The sequence below is a fragment of the Pristiophorus japonicus genome, chromosome 3 (assembly GCF_044704955.1).
Source record: "Pristiophorus japonicus isolate sPriJap1 chromosome 3, sPriJap1.hap1, whole genome shotgun sequence".
NCBI classification, from domain to species: Eukaryota; Metazoa; Chordata; class Chondrichthyes; family Pristiophoridae; genus Pristiophorus; species Pristiophorus japonicus.
In genome coordinates, this window is record NC_091979.1 from 237,011,369 (window position 1) to 237,031,158 (window position 19,790).

The window sequence follows — 19,790 nt, forward strand, 5'->3', positions numbered from 1 at the left end:
CCGTTCATCCATCACCCCTGTGCTCGCTGACCTACACTGGCTCCTGGTTAAGCCACGCCGCGATTTCAATATGAACATCCTTGTTTTCAAATCCCTCCATGGCCTCGTCCTTCCCCATCTCTAATCTCCAGATAGAGTAGACACCTCAAAGCGCTGGAGAAGTACCACCAACACTGCCTCCGCAAGATCCTGCAAATCCCCTGGGCGGACAGACGCATCAAAGTCAGTGTTCTCGCTCAGGCCAACATCCCCAGCATCGAAGCACTGACCACACTCGACCAGCTCCGTTGGGCGGGCCATATCGTCTGCATGCCCGACACGAGACTCCCAAAGCAAGCGCTCTACTCGGAACTCCTACACGGCAAACGAGCCCCAGGTGGGCAGAGGAAACATTCCGCCACCTTCCTCACCGTCACCTGGGAGTCCCTGGCCAAAGATCGCTCTAAGTGGAGGAAGAGCATCCGGGAGGGCGCTAAGCACCTCGGGTCTCATCGCCGAGAGCTTGCAGAAACCAAGCGCAGGCAGCGGAAGGAGCGTGCGACAAACCTGTCCCACCCACCCTTTCCTTCAACCACTGTCTGTCCCACCTATGACAGAGACTGTAATTCTCATATTGGACTATACAGTCACCTGAGAGAATGCACTTTTAGAATGGAAGCAAGTCTTCCTCGATTTCGAGGAGCTGCCTATGATGATGATGAATCTCCTTCAGCCTCACAACCCATCGAGATGTCTGCGCTCTTCTAATTCTGCCCTCTTGACCATCCCTGATTATAATCGCTCAACCATCGGTGGCCATGCCTTCAGCTGCCTGGGCCCCTCTTTCATGCCCTGCCTAAACCCCTCCTTAAAACCCACCTCTTTGACCAAGCTTTTGATCAGCTGCCCTAATTTTCCCTTATGTGGCTCGGTGTCAAATCTTGTGCCTCATAATACTCCTGGGAAGTGCCTCGGGACGTTTCACTTCGTTAAAGGCGCTATATAAATGCAAGTTGTTGTTGTTGGAAGGTCACAATTTAAGTTTTTTTTCCCTCTCCAATGAGCTGACTCCAGAGCCTCAGCGAGGTTCAAACTCCTTTACTTCCCAGTGTTGCACCTAAAACCCGGGCTACCAGAGGCAGAGATGGTGCCTATCACAAAGTCTCAGCTAATGTCTTTTATCCCAGGGTCTAACATTACAGGGTGTGAATATTCATGTTCAGAGGAATTAAAGGGCCTGTTTGTGTCTACCATGCATTTTAAAAGAAGTGTTTGTTAAGTGGCAATTTATGTAATAATTGTTTACTCTCTGTCTTTTGTAACTAATTTAAAAATTAACTGAATAATAAAAACCTTTATGAAGCATTTAACGGCTAGTATTTAACAAAGCAGTACTCCAATTATGTTGGTAGACTTTTCCATGGCTACCTCGAGTTTCCAATGGTGCACAGAATGATGCTTAAAGCTAGAAGGACACAGGGGAGCATTTCAGTGAGAGACAGCTCAGAATGTGGGAGTCCAGAGAGAGAGAAAGAGAGAGAGACAGAAAGTGACAGAGAGAGTGAGAGTGGGAGAAAGAAAGAGTGACTACACTCCAAATTAATTTAATTGGCTGTAAATTAATCCATCTAACCATTCATCCTCCTTTCCAATCTAATCTTGAATGTTGACATAGATTCTGTCTCAACCACGCACGCTGGAAGTGAATTCCACAGACTCACAACAACTATATACGCGTGTGTGCTATAATGTACGCAACTGTGAGTATGCTCACAGGCCTTCCTTTATTTATTGGGGACTTGGCCTGGAGGGTGTTGCACGGAGCAGTCCCATGCAATCGGTTTTTAAGTCGGTTCATGGACTCCTAGACTGCCTGCAATTTCTGTAGCCTGGAGGAGTCCGTATTCCACGTTTATGTTCAGTGTGTGAGGTTGCGGCCCCTATTTCATTACTCCTCAAATTCTGGTTGCACTTCAGCCCCACGCTCCTGATCTTTGGGCAGCCTGTGCGGAGAGGAGCGGGCAGGTCGGAAAGCCTCCTCTTGGGACTACTCCTGGGCATGGCCAAGGTGGCCATTAACCGGTCCAGGCAGCGGGCGGTCAAGGGGGTCATTCAGCCCGACTGCCTGCCTCTCTTCCATGGATGCATTAGAGCCAGGGTGTTCCTGGAGATGGAGCACGCAGTGTTCACTGGTACGCTCGCGGACTTTCGCGGGAGGTGGGCACCGGAGGGACTGGAGTGCATCATCACCCCCGGCAACCACATTGTAATTTGACCGATTATTGTTTAAAAAGTTTTATTGGTTAATTTGTCAGTTTTAGTGCCCCTTTAATAAGGTGGCACCTGATTATTGTTTTATAGAAATAGTTGTAGAGCTGTTGAGTTAGGAGTGGCTTAGCCAATCACGTGAAGTTCACAAGACTCAATAAAACCCCAGCCGAGTTGGGTTCGGGGGATCCACGATGAGGCATGTGGTTGAGAGCCTGGTGGATGAACTGGTAATGTGTAGTGTAATTGTTAAACCTTTTGTTAATAAAACCAACTCGTTCGTAACAGCAATGTGTTGCTATGAATTCTTAAGCAAAGAACCCATGAAGCAAATACATTACACGCGTGAAGTGGTTCCTCCTGCCCATTCTACATCGGCCCCGAGGAGCGATGCATGGCGCAGAGTGGTCGAGCACACGCCTGGAACACAGACAAACACGTGACGGGCATACGCTTACCAGCCGCACTGCCAGGCAGTCATCCAGCCCACAGAGAGATAGTGGAGCCTGAAGGTTCCCTCAACCTTGGGTCCGGAGCTGTACAAACAGCAAGCCAGCATCGCACGCAACTGAGACACCTTTCCTCCCTGACCGTCAAATGATCTCACCGCTCAGCATCAATTACAAAAAAAAAATTAACGCAACCTGCTTTATCAGTGTTCAAATAAAGCCAGAAACTGCTGAAAAAGCAGTCAGTCAGCATCTTAAAAGTGAAAAGGGGAGGTTAATAAGCCCTGGTGTAACCTTGTGTGCAGTGATGGGTCTGCACTTTTCGAAACGCAAGCTTGCCTTTTCTATTTTCCCAATATTGACCGACTTTCTGTGTACTTGCAGCATTTTCACTTTTTAATTCCCCTGCGTTACCACGGTGACGGTTAAGCAACGCCTCGATTTTAAAATTCTTATTCTGGTTTTCAATTCCCTCCATGCTCTTTGCCGCCCCCCCCGCCCCACCCCATCTCTTTAACCAGCTCCAACCCTCCGAGATCTCTGCGCTCCTCCAATTCTGGCCTCTTGCGCATCCCCCAATTTTAATCGCTCCACCATTGGCGGCCGTGCCTTCAGCTGCCGAGGCCCCAAGCTCTGGAATTCCCTTCCTAAACCTCTCCGTCTCTCTCTCCTCCTTTAAAGCGCTCCTTAAAGGCTGGATGTGTTTATTTGCAACAGTAAAATGCTCTGATTGGGTCCTCTTGATCATATGACTTGATTGCTGATTGGTCCCCCTTGGAGGATAAGAGACACCCAGCAGTTTCTCTGGAAGGTGTCATTAGAACCTTCCCTACCTTCGTAATCAGTGACTTTGCAAAGTGTAATTTGAGCCATTCCGACTCCACATCGCAAAAAAGGGAGAGAGACTAAGATGCCCATGCGCAGAAGGACACAAAACATTGTTGCAAATAACCATTCTGCTCCTTAAAACCCACCTCATTGATCAAGCTTTTGGTCACCTGTCCTAATATCTCTTTATGTGGCTCAGTGTCAAATTTTGTTTCATAATCGCTCCTGTGAAGCGCCTTGGGACGTTTTGCTACGTCAATGGCGCTACATAAATGCAAATTGTTGGTTGTTCACTAAACTTCAATAGTACTAGTTTGACCAGTTCTGACGAAGGGTCATCGACCTGAAACGTTAACTCTGTTTCTCTCTCTCCACAGAGGCTACCTGACATTTCTGTTTTTAGTTCAAAAAGTACTTCATTGGCTGTGAAGCGCTTTGGGACATCCGGTGGTCATGAAAGATGCGACAAAAATTTAAGTTCCTTTTCTTCAAGCTTTCCAGAATTTTCTGCACAATTTGGGTGCTGCGCTGTGTAATAAGAAAAGATTAATGAACGATCTCCTAGTAAAGGATCCTCCAGGAATGAGTGACCATAACATGGTTGAATTTCAAATTTAGTTGGAGGGCGAGAAAGTTGGATCTCAAACCAGTGTCTTAAGCTTAAACAAAGGAGACTACAAAGGTATGAGGGCAGAGTTGGCTAAAGTGGACAGGGAAAATAGATTAAAGTGCGGGACGGTTGATGAGCAGTGGCAGACATTCAAGGAGATACTTCATAACTCACAACAAAAATATATTCCAATGAGAAGAAAAGACTAAGAGAAGGGATAAACATCCGTAGCTAACTAAGGAAATAAGGGAGGGTATCAAATTGAAAACAAGGGCATACAATGTGGCCGACAAGTGGGAGGTCAGAGGATTGGGAAACTTTTAATAGCCAGCAAAGAACGACTAAAAAAATGATAGAGAGGGAAGATAAATTATGAAAGTAAACTAGCACAAAATATAAAAACAGATAGTAAGAGTTTCTACAGGTACATAAAAAGGAAAAGAGTGGCTAAAGTAAATGTTGGTCCTTAGAGAATGAGACTGGGGAATTAATAATCGGGAACAGGGAGATGGCAGAGACTTTGAACAGTAGAAGACACTAATACATCCCAATAGTGGATAATTAAGAGGCAATAGGGAGGGAGGAACTTAATACAATCACTATTACTAAAGAAGTAGCACTCAGTAAAATAATGGGACTAAAGGTGGACAAGTCTCCTAAACCTGATAGTTTGCATCCTGGGGTCTGAAAAGAAGTGGCAACAGAGATAGTGGATGCATTGGTTGTAACCTGCCAAAATTCCCTGGATTCTGGGGAGGTCCCAACGGATTGGAAAACCGCAAATGTAATGCCCTTATTTTAAAAAGGAAGCAGACAGAAAGCAGGAAACTATAGACCAGTTAGCCTAACCATCTGGCGTTGGGAAAATGCTGGAGTCCATTATTAAGGAGGACATTTGGAAAAGCATGATTTAATCAAATCAAGCAGAGTCAGCATGGTTTTATGAAAGGGAAATCATGTTTGACAAATTTGCAGGAGTTCTTTGAGGATGTAACGAGCAGGGTGGATAAGGGGGAAGCAGTGAATGTGGTGTATTTGGATTTCCAGAAGGCATTCAATAAGGTGCCACATGAAAGGTTATTGCACAAGATAAAAGTTCACGGGGTTGGGGGTAATATATTTGCATGGAGTGAGGATTGACTAACTAACAGAAAACAGAGAGTCGGGATAAATGGGTCTTTTTCCAGTTGGCAAACAGTGACTAGTGGGGTGCCGCAGGGATCGGTGCTGGGGCCTCAACTATTTACAATCTATGTTAATGACTTGGATGAAGGGACCGAATGTAATGTAGCCAAGTTTGCTGATGTTACAAAGATGGATGGGAGAGCAAATTGTGAGGACACAAGAAATCTGCAAAGGGATTTAGACAGGCTAAGTGAGTGGGCAAAAATTTGGCAGATGGAGTATAATGTGGAAAAATGTGAGGTTATCCACATTGGCAGAAAAAAATAGAAAAGAAAATTATAATTTGAATGGAGAAAAATTATAAAGTGCTGCAGTACAGAGGGATCTGGGGGTCCTTGTGCATGAAACACAAACAGTAAGTATGCAGGTACAGCAAGTAATCAGGAAGGAAAATGGAATGCGAGTGTCTTACATTTAATTCTGCATCTAACCTGAACTATAGCTGATCTGTTTGATGGGGCAGTGTACAGGGAGATATATTCTGTATCTAACCCGTGCTGTATTTGCCCTGGGAGTGTTTGATGGGACAGTGTAGAGAGAGCTTTATTCTGTATCTAACCTATGCTCTACCTGCCCTGGGAGTATTTGATGGGATAGTGTAGAGGGAGCTTTACTCTGTATCTAGCCTGTGCTGTACCTGCCCTGGGAGTATTTGATGGGATAGTGTAGAGGGAGCTTTACTTTGTATCTAACCCATGCTGTACCTGCCCTGGGAGTGTTTGATGGGACAGTGTAGAGGGAGCTTTACTTTGTATCTAACCCATGCTGTACCTGCCCTGGGAGTGTTTGATGGGACAGTGTAGAGGGAGCTTTGCTCTTAAAAGTCCCCATGATGTCTTCCACGAAGCTTTGTTCATGAAACATCTGGCAGATAATTAGGAAGTCAATCAGAGTTTTTCCATTAATCCATTTCAATATCTGATGAAGGGTCATCGACCTGAAATGTTAACTCTGTTTCTCTCTCCACAGATGCTGACTGACACGCTGAGATTTCCAGCATTCTCTGTTTTTATTTTAATATCTTGACTAGTGGCTGCAAATCTTTGCTGGGTGGGGGACCCTCTCCAAATAATGATGCACGCCCCCCAAAAATAATGACACACTGCTAGAAGACTCCCACCCTAATTCTGCAAAGAGTTAGCTACCCAAACAAACAGTGCTGTCACTGCAGAAGATATGTTTATGATGCTGAGTAACAGAGACAGTGTGCTGGTGAATGGGTAGAGATCTGCAGCACTTAGAGAACCCCCTTTGGGACCTCCTGTTGGACCTCCGAAGGCCTGCTTTGAAAACTTGCGCTTTTGACAATGAACACACAGTTCCGTGTACATCAATGAGCTTGTGATCTATCTCATTCTCTTTGATCAGAATCCTCGCGCCTGATATCTCTTTGATGGATAGATCATTCACTGTCAACTCGCCCAGCAGTGCATTTCCTGGGCTGAATGCTTCACATGAACTCCCAGCGTGTGAAAAACTATTGGTTCACGGTAACTTTGAAATGTCAGCTGTGGTTCAGTGGGCAACAGTCTGGGCACCCCTGAGCCAGAAGGTTGTGGGTTCAAGCCCCACTCTAGTGACTCGAGCACAAAAATCTAGGCTGACACGCCAGTGCAGTACTGAGGGAGCGCTGTGCTGCCAGAGGTGCGGTCCTCCGGACGAGATGTTAAATCGAGGCCCTGGTTCTGCCCTCTCTTGTGGATGTAAAAATATTCCAACGCCACTATTTCAAAGAAGACCAGGGGAGATCTCTCTGGAGTCCTGGCCAACAATTATCCCTCAACCAATCAAGGTCCCGTTCCAGGAACTTGAGCACATAAATCTAGGCTGACACTCCCAGTGAAGTACTGAGGGAGTGCTGCACTATCGGAGATGCCGTCTTTCGGATGGGATGTTAAACCGAGGCCCCGTCTGCTCTCTCAGGTGAATGTAAAAGATCCCATGGCACTATTTCAAAGAAGAGCAGGGGAGTTATCCCTGGTGTCCTGGACCAATATTTATCCCTCAATCAACATAACAAAAACAGATTATCTGGTCATTATCACATTGCTGTTTGTGGGAGCTTGCTGTGTGCAAATTGCCTGCCGCGTTTCCCACATTACAACAGTGACTACACTTCAAAAATAGTACTTCATTGGCTGTAAAGCGATTGGGGATATCCTGAGGGTGTGAAAGGCACTACAGAAATTCATTCTTTCTTCTCTTCTGATCTGTTCTGTTCTGTTATGGCAGGGATTTTTATTTTGCTTTTTGAAGCCCCAGGGCAACAGGTGGGTGGCCTACCGACCCCTCCCGACTACTGACTCACTTTGGTGGGTGGGGGGGGTGGTGGGGGAAACATTACCAATGTTCCTTACCTCGTAATGCGCTACTCTCTGGGACTCGGAGATTAGTTGTGCGTTGCAGATGTTACAGTAGCTGTCAGTGAACAACTCCGTCTCACCCGTCCCCGCAGATTTCATCTGCAAAGGAAAAATAAAGATACACAGACAGACATGAGACGTCTAGCGTGGAATTGGAAGGTGGAGGCAAAAAATATATATATAGTGTCGAGGTTAATTGAACGGACCTCGGCGAGACTGTGCGTTGTAGTCGGGTGAAGATCAGAAGAGGATCATGGGCGCGAAATTGCCCCCGCGCCGTTATTGGGGACGGCAACCTTCTGCGGCCAGGACTTTTAGCGCCCGACACGGATGTCCTGCCCCCGACGCACAATTGTCCACACCGTCCCTGGAAGTAAGCGGGGCGCTCCAGTTTCTTTAGAGGCGGGTGGGTCGTGGGGCTTACTGGGGTGCTGAAAGGAAGCACTACGCGGATGCTGCACATAGCACTAACGCGCTTCGATGCCCCCTGACTTCGATTAAAGGGGATGGACTGCTGCACACCCTCCGACCACTGGACCACTGGGAAAGCGCGGGACCGAGACCGATAGCTCCGGCGCCCGACACGGAGTGCCGGGGCCGCACGATGGCAGCACGAACCACGCTCGGGCCGCCATGGTCGGGCAGACCCGAGAGTCATCCGACAAAAAAAAAAGATGGCGGCGCGTGGCGCTTCGAGAGCGGACGTCCGCCAGCTTCGCGAACCGCGGGGCAATTTTCCCAGCCGGGTCGTTAAGGGGTCTCCACGCAGGACGATGACGTTGTCGCCGGTTGTGCGGCGGCCCGGGATGCTAACCGCGAGGCGCGGCGCTGCCATGGCAGCACCTCTGCAACCTCCCGGACAATTCCGCGGGAGGCGGGAGCGCCCCCCCACCTCCCCCGGGCGAAAATGGAGGTGCTAACGGGGTTACAGAAAGGGCCAATTTCGCCCCTACCCCCCCAAACAAAACCCATCTCTTAACCAATGGTCCCTCTAATTTTGGGGGGGGGGGGACATGCGTGTTTTGCTTCGATGTAACAGCCGGTGAACCAGGGCGCTGCTTGGCTGCTGAGCAGCGGTGCAGATTAAAGGGAATGTTGCTCTTAACCCTGATCCTGGCTGGTGGAATAAATCAGTTATCACTTCAATCCACTCATACTGCCCACTTCAGTGTGCTTCTCCATCGACTCCATTCCCCTTCGAGGGAGAAATGTTGCTATTTTTACAACTTGTATCTGCTGGTATTCTCTCACTGATAACTGCATTAGGATTTAGTTAGGAAGGTTCCCTTAGACTTTTCTGGGGCGGGGTGGGGGGGCGGGGGGGGGTCGTCAGCAGGCGCGACCGGAGGCGGGTCGGGTAGGAATGTGGTATTTTCCCCCAGCGGGTTGAGACCCCACCGTGACCCTGCCACCACGCGCCTTTCCCCGGTGTCGGGTCTGACCGCGCTGAGCAGACCCGACGCATAGCGGCGGGACCCAATTCAGGTCATTATAACCTTGTTTAGGGATGATTAAGAATTTGAGCTCATCTTTTGATCTTACGTGCTCGCCCACGGGGCCCTTGCTGCTCGGGGATCACGTCTGTTAAGCTGAGGCGGGAGTTCAGTGGCCATTGAATCAGCTGTTGAGTTGACAGCTTCAAATGTACAATAAAAGCTCCCACCTTACACAGAGATGTCTTCCTTCAGCCACAAGCTGTTCCTCACTACATTTCCACAACAGATTCACCGTGCTGCAAATCTTTACACAAGTCTCTGAACAGTCTGACCCGTCATTACCTCTCTCACCGTAGACAGATCGCTTCTGTTATCTCTACTTCACCTGCCATCTAGTCCATCAGCATCGGTGCCCTTGAAACTCTCACACCTTGGTCCTCAGAATCCCACCATGATCAGCCCCAACACCAGCAGCATCAGTCACACCAGCAGCACCAACACCACTACCAGCTGGTAGCAATACGGTGGAGGAGGATTTCCTGGAGTGTATTAAGGATGGTTTTCGAGACCCATATGTCGAGGCTGGCCATCCTAGACTGGGTGATGTGTAATGAGAAGGGACTAATTAGCAACCTTGTTGTGCGAGGCCCCTTGGGGAAGAGTGACCATAATATGGTAGAATTCTTTATTAAGATGGAGGGTGACACAGTTAATTCAGAGACTAGGGTCCTGAACTTAAGGAAAGGTAACTTCGATGGTATGAGACGTGAATTGGCTAGAATAGACTCGCGAATGATACTTAAAGGGTTGACGATGGATAGGCAATGGCAAACATTTAAAGATCACATGGATGAACTTCAACAATTGTACATCCCTGTCTGGAGTAAAAATAAAACGGGGAAGGTGGCTCAACTGTGGCTAACAATGGAAATTAAGGATAGTGTTAAATCCAAGGAAGAGGCATATAAATTGCCCAGAAAAAGCAGCAATCCTGAGGACTGGGAGAAATTTAGAATACAGCAGAGGAGGACAAAGGGTTTAATTAGGAGGGGGAAAATAGAGTATGAGAGGAAGCTTGCTGGGAACATAAAAACTGACTGCAAAAGCTTCTATAGATATGTGAAGAGAAAAAGATTAGCGAAGACAAACGTCGGCCCCTTGCAGTCAGATTCAGGTGAATTTACAAAGAAATGGAAGACCAGTTGAACAAATACTTTGGTTCTGTCCTCACGAAGGAAGACACAAATAACCTTCCGGAAATACTAGGGGACCGAGGGTCTAGTGAGAAGGAGGAACTGAAGGAAATCCTTATTAGGCGGGAAATTGTGTTCGGGAAATTGATGGATTGAAGGCTGATAAATCCCCAGGGCCTGATAGTCTGCATCCCAGAGTACTTAAGGAAGTGGCCATAGAAATAGTGGGTGCATTGCTGATCATTTTCCAACAGTCTATCGACTCTGGATCAGTTCCTGTGGACTGGAGGGTAGCAAATGTAACACCACTTTTTTAAAAAGGAGGGAGAGTGAAAACAGGTAATTATAGACCGGTTAGCCTGACATCAGTAATGGAGAAAATGTTGGAATCAATTATTAAAGATGAAATAGCAGCGCATTTGGAAAGCAGTGACAGGATCAGTCTAAGTCAGCATGGATTTATGAAAGAGAAATCATGCTTGACAAATCTTCTAGAATTTTTTGAGGATGTAACGAATAGAGTGGACAAGGGAGAACCAGTCGATGTGGTGTATTTGGACTTTCAAAAGGCTTTTGACAAGGTCCCACACAAGAGATTAGTGTGCAAAATTAAAGCACATGGTATTGGGGGTAATGTACTGACATGGATAGAGAATTAGTTGGCAGACAGGAAGCAGAAAGTCGGGATAAACAGGTCCTTTTCAGAATGGCAGGCAGTGAGTAGTGGAGTGCCGCAGGGCTCAGTGCTGGGACCCCAGCTATTTACAATATACATCAATGATTTAGATGAAGGAATTGAGTGTAATATCTCCAAGTTTGCAGATGACACTAAGCTGGGTGGCGGTGTGAGCTGTGAAGGGGATGCTAAGAGGCTGCAGGGTGGCTTGGACAGGTTAGGTGAGTGGGCAAATGCATGGCAGATGCAGTATAATGTGGATAAATGTAAGGTTATCCACTCTGGTGGCAAAAACATGAAGGAAGAATATTATCTGAATGGCGGAAGATTAGGAAAAGGGGAGGTGCAACAAGACCTGGGTGTCATGGTACATCAGTCATTGAAAGTTGGAATGCAGGTACACAGGCGGTGAAGAAGGCAAATGGTATGTTGGCCTTCATAGCTAGGGGATTTGAGTATAGGAGCAGGGAGGTCTTACTGCAGTTATACAGAGCCTTGGTGAGGCCTCACCTGGAATATTGTGTTCAGTTTTGGTCTCCTAATCTGAGGAAAGACGTTCTTGCTATTGAGGGTGCAGCGAAGGTTCATCAGACTGATTCCTGGGATGGCAGGACTGACATATGAGGAGAGACTGGATTGACTGGGCCTGTATTCACTGGAGTTTAGAAGGATGAGAGGGATGTCATAGAAACGGGACTGGACAGATGCAGGAAGAATGTTCCCGGTGTTGGGGAAGTCCAGAATCAGGGGACACAGTCTAAGGATAAGGGGTAAGCCATTTAGGACTGAGATGAGGAGAAACTTCTTCACTTCAGAGAGTGGTTAACCTGTGGAATTCTCTACCACAGAGATTTGTTGATGCCAGTTCGTTGGATATATTCAAGAGGGAGTTAGATATGGCCCTTATGGCTAAAGGGATCAAGGGGTATGGAGAGAAAGCAGGAAAAGAGTACTGAGGTGAATGATCAGCCATGATCTTATTGAATGGTGGTGCAGGCTCGAAGGGCCGAATGGCCTACTCCTGCACCTATTTTCTATGTTTCTATGTTTCTAACCTTCCACAATCACCTGATGCCGCACAGGACACAAGGCATCAGCACCCGACCACAGTGCTGCCCAGGACTCCAGGGATGGCCTCACCATGGTCAGATTTGTTTCACTTGACACTGTACAGCCTGGCTGCCTCATGATGCGTCAGGTTGGCACCACCCCACAACACCATCAAGCATCCCTGCAATGCCCAAGCCATTCCTTTCACACTCTGCAGGGGGTACTGCTATCTCTCACCATTCACTGCAACTCACTAATCCACTTCCAAAGGTGCACATCAGTCTATCCAAGAACGCAATGTGTTGAAAATAAAAAGTTTCAATGTTTGACACCACATTAACGGAAATGTTACATGAACACAGACTAAAAGACCCAAGTGCCTACCCTTGCATGCTGTTAGTTGGTATGATTAGACTAGGATGAGGGCGAGTGGAAGGGGTGGCTAGTGAGATTGGGAAGTGATAATGTAGATAGAGAGAGAGGGCTGGTTGGAGGTGCAAAATAAGTTGGTGTGAGTAAGCATGTGCAACAGTAGGTATGGAAGGCAGAGTGATGGGGATGTGATGAGAGGCACAGCAGGATGAGGTCGAGTGTGGCTTTGTACTAACGCTTCCTGATCTGCGGAGAGCATTGAAATGTTTGCAGCACTGCACCAAAGTCCTCCTGACCACAGCCCTGCTTGTGCCCTCCTCTGCAATGTGCAACCAGGCTGTGTGATCTCTTCCGCCCATGGGAAGGGAAGTGGACCTCCCTGTGTGCTGTGACTCCCTCCATAAACATATGGAGGGAGTCATGGGAGAGCCTGGGGGTAGCCCTGAGCCTCTGTGCAGTGCTTGTCAGTGAGTGCAGCAACTCAATGTTGCAGACCACTGACAGCACAAGTGTCAAATTAAAGTTGGAAATGGTCCCTTTAAAGAAACCTGCTAATGAACGCGCCATCAAATGACGTCACCAGACCCACTTCCTCTAAACGCATGGGCAGGCTTAACTAGCCCTATTAATATAAATTCATTTCAGAGTCCAGGATGGAGCCAGCGGCAGGGACGGGACCCACCACCGACACGCCAAGGTTCGTAAAATCGCGGTCAAAGTCACCGAGTCACAATTAGTGACAGTGTCACCGAGTCACAATTAGTGACAGTGTCAGAGTCACAATTAGTGACAGTGTCACCGAGTCACAATTAGTGACAGTGTCAGAGTCACAATTAGTGACAGTGTCACCGAGTCACAATTAGTGACAGTGTCAGAGTCACAATTAGTGACAGTGTCACTTCGTCACAATTAGTGACAGTGTCACCGAGACACAATTAGTGACACTGTCACCGAGACACAATTAGTGACAGTGTCACCGAGTCACAATTAGTGACAGTGTCACAATTCGTGACAGTGTCAGAGTCACAATTAGTGACAGTGTCACCGAGTCACAATTAGTGACAGTGTCAGAATTAGTGACAGTGTCACCAAGTCACAATTAGTGACAGTGCCACCGAGACACAATTAGTAACAGTGTCAGAGTCACAATTAGTGACAGTGTCACCGAGTCACAATTAGTGACAGTGTCAGAGTCACAATTAGTGACAGTGTCACTGATCACAATTAGTGACAGTGTCACTGATCACAATTAGTGAAAGTGTCACCGAGTCACAATTAGTGACAGTGCCAGAGTCACAATTCGTGACAGTATCACCGAGTCACAATTAGTGACAGTGTCAGAGTCACAATTAGTGACAGTGTCACTGATCACAAATAGTGACAGTGTCAGAGTCACAATTAGTGACAGTGTCACCGAGTCACAATTAGTGACAGTGTCAGAGTCACAATTAGCGACAGTGTCAGAGTCACAATTAGCGACAGTGTCACTGGGTCACAATTAGTGACAGTGTCAGAGTCACAATTAGTGACAGTGTCAGAGTCACAATTAGCGACAGTGTCACTGGGTCACAATTAGTGACAGTGTCAGAATTAGTGACAGTGTCAGAGTCACAATTAGTGACAGTGTCACCGAGTCACAATTAGTGACAGTGTCAGAGTCACAATTAGTGACAGTGTCAGAGTCACAATTAGCGACAGTGTCACTGGGTCACAATTAGTGACAGTGTCAGAATTAGTGACAGTGTCAGAGTCACAATTAGTGACAGTGTCACCGAGTCACAATTAGTGAGTGTCAGAGTCACAATTAGTGACAGTGTCACAATTAGTGACAGTGTCAGAGTCACAATTAGTGACAGTGTCAGAGTCACAATTAGTGACAGTGTCACCGAGTCACAATTAGTGACAGTGTCAGAGTCACAATTAGTGACAGTGTCACAATTAGTGACAGTGTCAGAGACACAATTAGTGACAGTGTCCGAGTCACAATTAGTGACAGTGTCACCGAGTCACAATTAGTGACAGTGTCACAATTAGTGACAGTGTCACCGAGTCACAATTAGTGACAGTGTCACCGAAACACAATTAGTGACAGTGTCACCGAAACACAATTAGTGACAGTGTCAGAGTCACAATTAGTGACAGTGTCACCGAAACACAATTAGTGACAGTGTCACCGAAACACAATTAGTGACAGTGTCAGAGTCACAATTAGTGACAGTGTCACCGAAACACAATTAGTGACAGTGTCAGAGTCACAATTAGTGACAGTGTCACCGAAACACAATTAGTGACAGTGTCAGAGTCACAATTAGTGACAGTGTCACCAAGTCACAATTAGTGACAGTGTCACCAAGTCACAATTAGTGAAGGTGCCAGAGTCATAATTCGTGACAGTATCACCGAGTCATATTAGTGACAGTGTCAGAGTCACAATTGGTGACAGTGTCACTGATCACAATTAGTGACAGTGTCAGAGTCACAATTAGTGACAGTGTCAGAGTCACAATTAGTGACAGTGTCACTGATCACAATTAGTGACAGTATCAGAGTCACAATTAGTGACAGTGTCACAATTAGTGACAGTGTCAGAGTCACAATTAGTGACAGTGTCACTGGGTCACAATTAGTAACAGTGTCAGAATTAGTGACAGTGTCACCGAGTCACAATTAGTGATAGTGTCACCGAGTCACAATTAGTGACAGTGTCAGAGTCACAATTAGCGACAGTGTCACTGGGTCACAATTAGTGACAGTGTCAGAGTCACAATTAGTGACAGTGTCAGAATTAGTGACAGTTGTCAGAGTCACAATTGGTGACAGTGTCACCGAGTCACAATTAGTGACAGTGTCACAATTAGTGACAGTGTCAGAGTCACAATTAGTGACAGTGTCACCGAGTCACAATTAGTGACAGTGTCAGAGTCACAATTAGTGACAGTGTCACAATTAGTGACAGTGTCAGAGTCACAATTAGTGACAGTGTCACCGAGACACAATTAGTGACAGTGTCCGAGTCACAATTAGTGACAGTGTCACCGAGTCACAATTAGTGACAGTGTCACAATTAGTGACAGTGTCACCGAGTCACAATTAGTGACAGTGTCACCGAAACACAATTAGTGACAGTGTCACCGAAACACAATTAGTGACAGTGTCAGAGTCACAATTAGTGACAGTGTCACCGAAACACAATTAGTGACAGTGTCAGAGTCACAATTAGTGACAGTGTCACAATTAGTGACCGTGTCACCGAGTCACAATTAGTGACAGTGCCAGAGTCACAATTCGTGACAGTATCACCGAGTCATATTAGTGACAGTGTCAGAGTCACAATTGGTGATAGTGTCACTGATCACAATTAGTGACAGTGTCAGAGTCACAATTAGTGACAGTGTCACTGATCACAATTAGTGACAGTGTCAGAGTCACAATTAGTGACAGTGTCACAATTAGTGACAGTGTCGGAGTCACAATTAGTGACAGTGTCACTGGGTCACAATTAGTGACAGTGTCACCGAGTCACAATTAGTGATAGTGTCACCGAGTCACAATTAGTGACAGTGTCAGAGTCACAATTAGCGACAGTGTCACTGGGTCACAATTAGTGACAGTGTCAGAATTAGTGACAGTTGTCAGAGTCACAATTGGTGACAGTGTCACCGAGTCACAATTAGTGACAGTGTCACAATTAGTGACAGTGTCAGAGTCACAATTAGTGACAGTGTCACCGAGTCACAATTAGTGACAGTGTCCGAGTCACAATTAGTGACAGTGTCACAATTAGTGACAGTGTCAGAGTCACAATTAGTGACAGTGTCACCGAGACACAATTAGTGACAGTGTCCGAGTCACAATTAGTGACAGTGTCACCGAAACACAATTAGTGACAGTGTCAGAGTCACAATTAGTGACAGTGTCACCGAAACACAATTAGTGACAGTGTCAGAGTCACAATTAGTGACAGTGTCACAATTAGTGACAGTGTCAGAGTCACAATTAGTGACAGTGTCACCGAGACACAATTAGTGACAGTGTCCGAGTCACAATTAGTGACAGTGTCACCGAGTCACAATTAGTGACAGTGTCACAATTAGTGACAGTGTCACCGAGTCACAATTAGTGACAGTGTCACCGAAACACAATTAGTGACAGTGTCACCGAAACACAATTAGTGACAGTGTCAGAGTCACAATTAGTGACAGTGTCACCGAAACACAATTAGTGACAGTGTCACCAAGTCACAATTAGTGACAGTGCCAGAGTCACAATTCGTGACAGTATCAGCGAGTCATATTAGTGACAGTGTCAGAGTCACAATTGGTGACAGTGTCACTGATCACAATTAGTGACAGTGTCAGAGTCACAATTAGTGACAGTGTCAGAGTCACAATTAGTGACAGTGTCACTGATCACAATTAGTGACAGTGTCAGAGTCACAATTAGTGACAGTGTCAGAATTAGTGACAGTGTCACCGAGTCACAATTAGTGATAGTGTCACCGAGTCACAATTAGTGACAGTGTCAGAGTCACAATTGGTGACAGTGTCACTGATCACAATTAGTGACAGTGTCAGAGTCACAATTAGTGACAGTGTCAGAGTCACAATTAGTGACAGTGTCACTGATCACAATTAGTGACAGTGTCAGAGTCACAATTAGTGACAGTGTCAGAATTAGTGACAGTGTCACCGAGTCACAATTAGTGATAGTGTCACCGAGTCACAATTAGTGACAGTGTCAGAGTCACAATTAGCGACAGTGTCACTGGGTCACAATTAGTGACAGTGTCAGAATTAGTGACAGTTGTCAGAGTCACAATTGGTGACAGTGTCACCGAGTCACAATTAGTGACAGTGTCACAATTAGTGACAGTGTCAGAGTCACAATTAGTGACAGTGTCACCGAGTCACAATTAGTGACAGTGTCAGAGTCACAATTAGTGACAGTGTCACAATCAGTGACAGTGTCAGAGTTACAATTAGTGACAGTGTCACCGAGACACAATTAGTGACAGTGTCCGAGTCACAATTAGTGACAGTGTCACCGAGTCACAATTAGTGACAGTGTCAGAGTCACAATTAGTGACAATGTCATCGAGTCACAATTAGTGACAGTGTCACCGAGTCACAATTAGTGACAGTGTCACAATTAGTGACAGTGTCACCAAGTCACAATTAGTGACAGTGTCACCGAAACACAATTAGTGACAGTGTCACCGAATCACAATTAGTGACAGTGTCAGAGTCACAATTAGTGACAGTGTCACCGAAACACAATTAGTGACAGTGTCAGAGTCACAATTAGTGACAGTGTCACCGAGTCACAATTAGTGACAGTGTCAGAGTCACAATTAGTGACAGTGTCAGAGTCACAATTAGTGACAGTGTCACCGAGTCACAATTAGTGACAGTGTCAGAGTCACAATTAGTGACAATGTCACCGAGTCATTTTAGTGACAGTGTCAGAGTCACAATTAGTGACAGTGTCACCGAGTCACAATTAGTGACAGTTTCAGAGTCACAATTAGTGACAGTGTCACAATTAGTGACAGTGTCACCGAGTCACAATTAGTGACAGTGTCAGCGTCACAATTAGTGACAGTGTCACCGAGTCACAATTAGTGACAGTGTCAGAGTCGCAATTAGTGACAATGTCACCGAGTCACAATTAATGACAGTGTCACAATTAGTGACAGTGTCACCGAGTCACAATTAGTGACAGTGTCAAAGTCACAATTAGTGACAGTGTCACCGAGTCACAATTAGTGACAGTGTCAGAGTCGCAATTCGTGACAGTGTCACTGGGTCACAATTAGTAACAGTGTCAGAGTCACAATTAGTGACAGTGTCACCGAGTCACAATTAGTGACAGTGTCAGAGTCACAATTCGTGACAGTGTCACTGGGTCACAATTAGTGACAGTGTCAGAATTAGTGACAGTTGTCAGAGTCACAATTGGTGACAGTGTCACCGAGTCACAATTAGTGACAGTGTCACAATTAGTGACAGTGTCAAAGTCACAATTAGTGACAGTGTCACCGAGTCACAATTAGTGACAGTGTCAGAGTCGCAATTAGTGACAATGTCACCGAGTCACAATTAATGACAGTGTCCATGTCACAATTAGTGACAGTGTCGGAGTCACAATTCGTGACAGTGTCGGAGTCACAATTCGTGACAGTGTCAGAGTCACAATTAGTGACAGTGTCACAATTCGTGACAGTGTCAGAGTCACAACTAGTGTCAGTGTCACAATTCGTGACAGTGTCAGAGTCACAATTAGTGACAGTTTCACCGAGTCACAATTAGCGACAGTGTCACAATTAGTGACAGTGTCACAATTAGTGACAGTGTCAGAGTCACAATTAGTGTCAGAGTCACAATTAGTGACAGTGTCAGAGTCACAATTAGCGACAGTGTCACAATTAGTGACAGTGTCACAATTAGTGACAGTGTCAGAGTCACAATTAGTGTCAAGAGTCACAATTAGTGACAGTGTCAGAGTCACAATTAGTGACAGTGTCACCGAGTCACAATTAGCGACAGTGTCACAATTAGTGACAGTGTCAGAGTCACAATTAGCGACAGTGTCACAATTAGTGACAGTGTCAGAGTCACAATTAGTGACAGTGTCACCGAGTCACAATTAGTGACAGTGTCACAATTAGTGACAGTGTCAGAGTCACAATTAGTGACAGTGTCCGAGTCACAATTAGTGACAATGTCTGAGTCACAATAAGTGGCAGTGTCAGAGTCACAATTAGTGACAGTGTCTGAGTCACAGTTAGTGGCAGTGTAAGAGTCACAATTAGCGACAGTGTCACCGAGTCACAATTAGTGAAAGTGTCACAATTAGTGACAGTGTCAGAGTCACAATTAGCGACAGTGTCACCGAGTCACAATTAGTGATCGTGTCACAATTAGTGACAGTGTCAGAGTCACAATTAGCGACAGTGTCACAATTAGTGACAGTGTCACTGATCACAATAAGTGGCAGTGTCACCGAGTCACAATTAGTGACAGTGTCACTGATCACAATTAGTGACAGTGCAGGTCCTCCATGTCGGCGGCAACGATGCGTTGAGATAGCAGAGTCAAGCGGGCGGCCAAACCGGGAGAATAGTCGGCAATCACCTTACCTTTAGAAAAGGAAGCAGAACCTCTGTCCAAAACGGCCGGGAAAGCTTCTCTGCACATGCACGGCCATTCTCCCGTAATTTCGGGGTCAAGGGTGACCCTGCACATGCGCAGAGAAGAGAAGGACAGCGCTCAATATTTTCAAGCTGCCGAGGTTAGTTTAGGTCAGTGAGAGAGGAGCTATGAGGATTTTTCAGGTTTTTTGAGGTGTATTTAGTATCTTGACAATTATATAATTATAAAAC

At 46.1% G+C, this 19,790-nt stretch overlaps 1 protein-coding gene across 1 annotated transcript in view; it reads right to left on the minus strand.

Annotated features, from left to right (window-relative positions):
• Nucleotides 1-19,790, minus strand: part of LOC139255478 (zinc finger matrin-type protein 4) — a 735,084-nt gene that overhangs the window by 705,229 nt on the left and 10,065 nt on the right. Inside the window, exon 2 of the mRNA XM_070873945.1 lies at nucleotides 7,677-7,781. Coding sequence (XP_070730046.1) covers nucleotides 7,677-7,781 — 105 coding nt within the window. The remainder of the gene's footprint in view (nucleotides 1-7,676; nucleotides 7,782-19,790) is intronic.